General features: G+C 53.8%; 1 protein-coding gene across 1 annotated transcript; it reads left to right on the forward strand.

Annotated features, from left to right (window-relative positions):
• Positions 1–31: 31 nt before the first annotated feature.
• Positions 32–7,714, forward strand: PPM1M (protein phosphatase, Mg2+/Mn2+ dependent 1M). Its single transcript, XM_039558906.1, has 10 exons — positions 32–251; positions 1,222–1,345; positions 1,969–2,223; positions 2,714–2,826; positions 3,804–3,888; positions 4,209–4,327; positions 4,747–4,810; positions 5,692–5,799; positions 5,999–6,147; positions 6,424–7,714. The coding sequence occupies exons 1-10, from the start codon at positions 37–39 to the stop codon at positions 6,566–6,568; spliced, it is 1,377 nt and encodes a 458-aa protein (XP_039414840.1). The 5' UTR covers positions 32–36; the 3' UTR covers positions 6,569–7,714.
• The last annotated feature ends 632 nt before the right edge of the window (positions 7,715–8,346 follow it).

Genomic DNA, 8,346 nt, shown 5'->3' on the forward strand with positions numbered 1-8,346 from the left:
CGCGGCGGGGCCGGGAGGAGCCGCACCTGCCCCGCCATGTCGGGCGAGTGGCTGCGGCGCTGGCGGCGGGGCGGCCCCGCCGAGCGCCCCGGGGGATCCCCGGCACCGGCACCGGGCCCGCCGCCCCCCGCCCTGCGCTACCGCCGGCCCAAGTTCCTGCCCGGCGGCGGCGAGGAGGCCCCGCGGGGCGGGCGGGCCGTGAGGGGCGCCGGGCCCGAGCGGCCCCTGCCCTGGGGCGCGGGATACGCCGAGTGAGTGGGGCCGGCAGCGGGGCCGCTCCGGGAGGGGCTCCGGGAGAGCCCCGGGGTGGCCGGGCGGGGTTAGGGGCCCTCCCGGGGTGCTGATAACCGGGGCGTAGTGCAGGTTTAGGGCGTGTGGAGGGTGCGGGGCAGGCTTGGAGGGCTCCTGGCGAGGTGCCGCTGGTGGTCGCACCCCACCTACCCGCGCTGCGCCCCTCGGCTGCAGCCGCCCCTGCCCGGAGTGGCCGCCCGCAGGCACAGCTCGCCCTCCCGCACCATCCGCGGGCGAGGAGGGAGCGGCTTCCTGCTCCAGAGGAGGTTTGGCGTGGCGGTGAATCCTCCAGCCCCTCTCCTTCCCTGGCGGGGGTGGCGGGGGCACCCCTACCCACCCCCTGCCAGCTGCAAGGCGGGCACCAGGACTGTGACAAGTGGCCGGGGCAGCCCCGAGAGCAGCACCGTTCTTAGCAAAGCGTCTTTAAAACAAAGGAAGGGGAAGACCACACTTTTAGAAATCTCTTGGTTTGCTGTTTTAATGGCAGAGGGGATAGATCAGGCAGAACAACTCCAGCCAGGGGCTGTCCCCACGTCCTGGCGAGACCACGTCATGACCCCATGGTCTTGGGATGGCACATCGTGAAATGCAAGGAGAGCACACTCCCGTCCCGGGACAAGCATTAGCAAGGCTAGAAGGAAAAGCAAGTGTGGTGATTTTGCACTGTGTCAACAAGGAAATTGCACAATCTGGGCTGCTGACAAGCACTGCCTGAGGCCAGGGTGCAGGTCTCTGTGTCCCGAGCTGGGCTTTTCCCTGCTGCACTTAAAGGACTTACTATTGCAGTCACCTGCAAAGAGATCCTTGAGTTTGAAAAGGGAGCAGGGAGCATGGGGCTGGAAAGGAGGGGCAAGGTGCAGCTGTTTGCAGTGACTGCGGGGAGCAGGAGAGGTGTAGTGTGTCCCCACACCTTACCTGGAGTGTTTGCAGGGTTATCAATGCCGAGAAGTCGGAGTTCAATGAGGACCAGGCAGCCTGCTGTCAGATCTCTGTCCGGAGGAGAGAGCCAGCCTTGGAGGAGGATGAGGAATGGCTGATCCTGTGCTCCACGCAGGTATTGCCCCCAGGCAGGCTGTGCTCACCCTGCTGCCAGCCTTTTGCTGCCACACAAGGGCGCAGGTTCAAGAAACACAGGATTACTCCATCAGTCCTGTGCCCACGTGCTGAAACCCTTCCTTGGATGTGTTATGGGGACCCCATGTATCCTGTGGCCAGCCAATACGTAGCTCTGTCTGTAAATGTAATTTCTACTTCCATGGCCCATGACTTGCAGCATTTAAGGTCATGCAAGCCCTTTGTGCCCTCGCCTCTCCTGTCCTCCTGCTTTCAAGGGCTAGTATGTCTTGCCATCACTTGGGGCAGCAGGGTGAGCTGGGCACACAGGATGCTCTCACCAGGCTCTGCCTCACTTCTTGTGAAATGGCCCCATCTCCCCTAACACAGGAACAGCACATGAGGGTGGGTGGTGCACATGCAGATGCTCAGAGCTCAGATGATGGGTCTGGCAGAGCAGCACGTGGGCATTGCTTGAGTTTGAGCTGCCCAGAGATTTACGAGTAGCAGGGAAGGGTAGCTGGGGTGGAAAAGCCAGGCAAAACCCACAGTGGCATCCTGGCTGTGAGCCTGCCATCTGTACAACCTCTTCAGCCCCTGTCTTGTCCCTCTTCCGCACGGCAGTTTCTGACTGGTCACTACTGGGCATTGTTTGATGGCCACGGTGGCCCAGACGCTGCCATCATCGCCTCCAACTATTTGCACTACTGCATCAAGCAGAAGCTGGAGGAGGTTGTGGGAGGCATCACCGAGGCCCAGCCCCCCATGCACCTCAGCGGACGCTGCGTTTGTGACAGTGACCCCCAGTTCGTGGAGGAGAAGCACATCCACGCAGCAGACTTGGTGGTGGGAGCCCTGGAGAATGCCTTCCAGGAATGTGTGAGTACCCCGTGCAGGGCACCAGTCCTGCTGGCCTAGGCAGTCAGTCTGTCCCTCTCTGTGCCCTGGAAGGGCAGGGTCTGCACTTCTGCTGCTCGCTGAGTAGGCTGGAACTTTGGGCCAAACCTTTAAATGTGCTGAGATCGTGCTGGATCAGACCCCCGGGTCCCCTCAGAGTTGTATGTTGGCAGTGCTGACCCAGAGCAAGGCTGCAGTAGCTCTGTACAATTGTGTAGGGCAGGAAGGTGGCTACTGTCACACTCATACAGCACGTACAAGTCTGAGCTCTCCCCATCACCCTCCTAAAGCACCCACAGTCCAGGAGCAACAGCTGTGTAGGCTGTACAGAGGCAACACTGTCGCTCTGCTGGTTTTCTGTGGCCCTTCCACAGTCAGTTTTGGTTCTGGATTTCTGCTGGGAGGGATGGGACAGTGTGTAGAAAGCAGCAGCACAGATCACGTCAGTCTCCAAACTTGTATATACCAACAGGATGAAGTCATTGGCCAGGAGATGGAAGCTACGAACCAGAAAGGAGGTTGCACTGCTCTGGCTGCCCTTTATTTCCAGGGAAAGCTGTATGTGGCCAATGCTGGGGACAGCAGGTGAGTCATAATAAAAGGGGGAAGTTGCTGGGGATGAGAGCTGAGAATTAAGCAAGGTTTCCAGCATCTTACTGTCCTGGTTTCAGCTGGGACAGAGTTCTAGAGAACACTGTTGAAAACCCACTGATGTTTAAGTTGTGCAGGCACTGCTCAGCAACAGACTCAGGGACTTTTCAGCTTCTCACCCTACCAGCAAAGAGGTTTGGGGGCATAAGAAGCTGGGAGGGGACACAGCTAGGACAGCTGACCCCAAGTGACCCAAGGGATGTTCCAGACCACATGGCACCATGCTCCGTGTGTGAACTGAGGGGAAAGCTGGCCTGGGGCCACTGCTGGGGAATTGGCTGGGCATCGATCAGTGGGTGGTGAGCAACTGCACTGTGCATCGGTTGTCTTCTATATTCTAATCCTTTTCTCATTATTATTTTCCCTTCCATTTCTGTCCTATTAAACTTTCTCTCAGCCCACAGATTTTACTTTCCTTTTTCCCAGTTATGCTCCCCTATCCCACTGGATGTGGGGGGAGTGAATAAGTAGCTGTGGGGTGTTCAGCTGCCTGCCAGGTTAAACCACAGCTCTGATTTAATCCTACAGACAGTAAATGTGCAGCCCAGCCATCCCTCTCCTGCTTTCCAACAGGCACAGGACCTGTTGGAAGAAAGGTGCTCTCATGCCTTCTGGAACAGTTCGGGGATTTCAAGGGATTAGAGCTGCCCAGACCCAGCATTGGGGTGGCAATGCAGCAGTACACTCAGCCTGGCAGGTGTTTAAAAGTGAAGGGTGATTTCCCTCACTTGGCTGTGGCCTCCCATTCCTCTAAGAGTGAGCTCAACCACTGTCAAACCAGGCAAGCACAGTTCTCTGCTGCAACAGTGCAATTGCAATGGAGTTATTTGAAATACAGTGGCCTTTTTTAAAAGTTTTGGGTGCACAGCTATTCTGTGGCACAGCTGAGCGTTGCCTCTTCCCCTTTGTAGGGCAATTCTTGTCCTGAAGGACAACATTGTGCCCATGAGCAGCGAGTTCACCCCTGAGTCAGAGAGGCAGCGAATCCAGCACTTGGTGAGTGACTCCATCAGACAATCCAGCTGCGAGCATCCCACTGGGTCAGAGAGGGCATGTGGCAAGAGGACCTCCAGCTTTCCTTGAAGGCCACTGTGTGGCCATAATGTCAGCTGACACTAGCCAGGGAGGGCTGGGGTAGAAATTCAGCCAACAGTCTTTAGTATGGGAGATGTTCACGTCCTCATTGGAACATGCTTTCCCAGTTCTGGTCTCCACTCTGCTGCTGGGAGTGCCAGTCCTGAGGCAGAAGCAGCTCTGGTGCCCTACTGCACTGAAGCAGAACCTGAGCATGCTCACCCCTCCATTCCTTCCTCCAGGCTTTCCTTTTCCCCAAGCTTCTGGATGGTGAGTTCACACGCTTTGAGTTTCCACGGAGGTTGAAGGGAGATGATGTGGGCCAGAAAGTCCTGTACCGGGATTACTTCATGGAGGGCTGGTGAGTCCCTTCTGCCTGAGGGTAAGGCTGCAGCACAGGACAGCTTTACCTGCTCATAGCAAAGGGGAGGTGAAGGGAGAAAGGGCACCTGCTGCTGCTGAGAGCAGCAGCACGATGGTAGGGAAGGGTGCTGTGAGCAGCTCCCTCCAACTGAAGGACCAGGGCCCTGGCAGGGTGGTTAGAAAAGAGTCAGGATGGTCCTTCTGTCATCCACCGAGGTGGGGCTGGTGCAGGAGTCCCAGCCTGGTGCAGGTACAAGCTGGGGAGGAAGGGGAGAGTGAGGGTCACTTTGCCCTTTCCTCAGTGAGCTGCCTGTGCGTGGGGACACCACAAGGATTCAATCAGAGTCAAAATGCTCTGGCTGGGTTGTACTATCAAGTCAGACAAATCCCAAATCAGCAGTGAATTCTCTGTTCCAGGGGGTACAAGACGGTGGAGAAAGCTGACCTCAAGTATCCTCTCGTCCATGGTCATGGGAAGCAGGTAGCTTAATGCTTTACACACTGGCAAGGCACAGGCAAGTCTGCTGGGGGTCCTCAGTGTCCCTGTCACTCATGTCACACTCTGGGGCACTAGAGCAGACCCGGAGCTCTCGTGTTCTCCAGCACAGCGCAGTCCCACAGCCCAGATACAGCAGCTTCCTTTGCTGCCTGGCTGGTGCAACCCAGAGCCCTCTGGAGCAGAGTCTGCACCCACCCTCCTCCAGAGTACAGCAGAGCAGACAGCAGTCCTGAGGCAGCCTGCCCTTTCCTCATCTCCCCTTGCACACAACAACTCGATTCAGATGAGAACAAACTTCCTCAGCTCCCACTTGGGACTGTCTCCTTTGGCTCTACTGCCTTTCCCACAAACTCTCCTCCTCGAGGAGGGGCTGAGAAATGAGCCTGGAGAGGGAAGGAGGAGGTGGGGAGAAGCAACGACTGCACCCATCCAGCATCTGCGTGCTGGGGTTGAGCAGAAGGCCCCATCACCTCCCCCAGCACTAAACCCCCGTGCCACCCCCGTTACAGAGTCAGTGCAAAACCTCCTTTGCCAGGACAAGGGGACACCCCCAAACCAACCCAACTGTCTTTCTTGCCACCTCAAATCAAGAGCAGATGCCACCATGGGCTTCCTGAGGTCTGTAGCATTACCCAGAGCACACCATGGACCACATGGAGCCATTCACAATCAGGCTGTCTCCACATTCCCATCAGGCCATTCCTTCTGATCACTCCTCCATCTCCAAAGTCTCCAGAGGCTGTTCTGGGTGATGCCTGGAGAAGGGTCTATGTATTATAGATCAGTCAGGACAAGCCACACATCAGCTTTTAAAGGCACCACACCCAGATGTTTCAATCCTGTTTTGCTTTCTTTGTGGCCAGGCTCGCCTGCTGGGGACTCTGGCTGTCTCTCGAGGCCTGGGGGATCATCAGCTCAAGGTCATTGACACCAACATTGAAGTCAAACCTTTCCTCTCCTGCATTCCTAAGGTCAGTCACAGCACATGGGAATTGTAGGGTGGAGCTAAACAAGCTGCTGCTCTGTATGCAGCTTCTACAGACTTGGCAGGTCTTAGCCTTTCTCCAAGCACCCTGGTCCCAGTGTGTCACCTCTCAGGGGAAGCCTCATCTCCCTGACCCCTCTGCTCCATTGCAGGAGTTGTCACAGATTTACTCCTCTGTTTTCCAGGTGAATGTATTTGACTTTGCTCTGCATGACATTCAGGAAGATGACGTCCTCATCATGGCAACTGACGGCCTTTGGGATATTCTGTGCAATGACGAGGTCGCCCATGTGGTCAGGAGCTTCCTTGCAGAAAACAGGACAGATCCTCAAAGGTAATACCAGCTTTGTCTTTGTTTTCCCTTGCAAAGACTCTGGTCAGACCTAAAGCAGGCTGAGATCCCACTGCTTCCAGGTCAGCTCTAGCATGACCACTCTTTTGTGTGACTTTGGAAACTGTCTGCGAATCTGTCTCCATCCTGAAGTAACAATTAAAAAGCTGACGTCTTAAAAAACTTTGTTATTTTGACAACATAAAGCCACATCTCAACATTGTTCTTAAGGGGAATAGTTGCTACGTTAACCCAAGCCTTGCATTTTTCTACCCACAGGTTTTCAGAACTGGCCAAGTGCTTGGTATGCAGAGCAAGGGGAAAGAAGAGAGGCCATCAGTGGATGCTGGATGACAGCCACGAGGCATCCTACGATGACATCTCTGTATTTGTCATCCCACTACACAACAGGGAAGAGGACTGACTGCCAGGATGACACACAGCATCTGTGTGTTCTGTTACTGTGGTGCCATTCAGCATCAACCTGAGACTGAGGGATTTCTGCTGCACGTGTACGCTCTCTTCCAGCAAAACCATTTGCAGTGGAACCTGAAATGCACAGCCAGCACTTGGCACAGAATGAACAAGATTAGCTCCTTAAGAACATGCCAGAAAAGCACAGTGGGCAACAAAGCACTCCCCTTTCTCATTGTTGGACCAAAGAGAACCTTTAAAGGGGGCCATATGCAAGCCGAAGGGCACTTCTTCTAAGATCTTTGCGGTACAGTGACACTGAAATCCTTATTTCTACTGATCCCTCTCCCTTTTTAATACTGAACAATAAGGATCGATTGAGATCCAGCCAGTCTGAAGAGCTGGCTTTTAATCAGACTTGAACTAAGCTGAACTGGATGCATAAGCTAAAGCATCTCTCGTGTCCATTTGCTGTAACGTGAGATGTGCTAAAACCTGGGAGCTGCTGCCAAGACAGCGTTGGGCACAGCCATGCCAGTGGCATGGGAACGCTGGAGCAGTAGCCCAGACCTCTTGAGACAGTTGCCAGTTGTAGGCAGCACCACCTCAAGCCCAGAGGATGTAGCCAAGTGAAGCTTCACCCTGGTGTACAGGAGCCCCTGTGCAAAGCTTTGTGCCTTACTTAAGAACATTGAAGTGTATTAGTAACACAGTGTACAGACTTCTAACAAATCTTAATCCACACTTGCTGACACTTTTTCTATTCAGGTCATTTCTGACAGCAAAGCAGGTTTTGTAGCAGCAGCACTGATGAGAACCAGGGTGTTTCAGTACATCAGCTGATTCAGCAGAAGAGCTCCAGGTAAAATAAAACTGGTTTGTTGCAATTTGTCTGCAGTGCTGAATCTCAAGCACTTATTCCAGCAGACACACCAGAGTTGTCTTAAACTCTGAGGATCTGCTTCCCAACCTGTTTATTAGCCAGGCAAATACAGGTCTGGACAAGCTTCCCATCTCCCTGAGTCCCCACTTTGGTTTTCATTATTCATTACGTAGGTTCCAAGATTCCCTAGAAAAGCAGCCAAACCCCAGTGCGTGTTTAAGTTCCACAAGGATGAAAGTCGAAATAAAAGTACTTTGGTTTTTTTCCCATGCATCTTACTGTGGTGGTATTCCTGCTAGGGATTTTACACAGAGCTGGGCTGGAGAAAAACAGCCCCAGAAAATCACGGGGGAGTTCTTGCTTTTAATTTGTCTTTGCTTGTCACCAGAAGCATTCCCTTACCTGAACTGCCACAAGAGCTTGGTGTCAAAAGATGATTTCCTGCAGTAGGGGGAAATTCCCCCCAGGAATGAGGCAGCCTTCTCAGCTATCTGCTCATGGTTTAAGGAAGGGGTAGAACAAAAACATTTCTCTCCAGCTTCACTTTCCCCCCATCCTCTTCAGCTTCACCTGAAAACAATGCAGGGTTTACCCATGTTAATGATGCTGGCTGCTGTCCTCCCTTCAGCAGCTATAACACTGTATTTATATGCATTGACTGTAATAATCCAAGATTCCTGTTACTCAAATCCAACAAGTTATTTTCTCACCTTCTTGCTGAGAAAGAGTTCAGCTCTTCCATCCAGACCACAGGCTGCTGTGGACACCTCTTCACCTAGGGTACCACAGCTCCATAAGTAGCTGTCACAAGGCTTCCCTACCCTGATACATTCATTGGCAAAAAAAACCCCCTCTTCAAATGGGCAATTTATGGAGGGATAACTTCAAAGAATCAGAATTTCCAC

Source organism: Corvus cornix, chromosome 12, assembly GCF_000738735.6.
Source record: "Corvus cornix cornix isolate S_Up_H32 chromosome 12, ASM73873v5, whole genome shotgun sequence".
Classification (NCBI taxonomy): domain Eukaryota; kingdom Metazoa; phylum Chordata; class Aves; order Passeriformes; family Corvidae; genus Corvus; species Corvus cornix.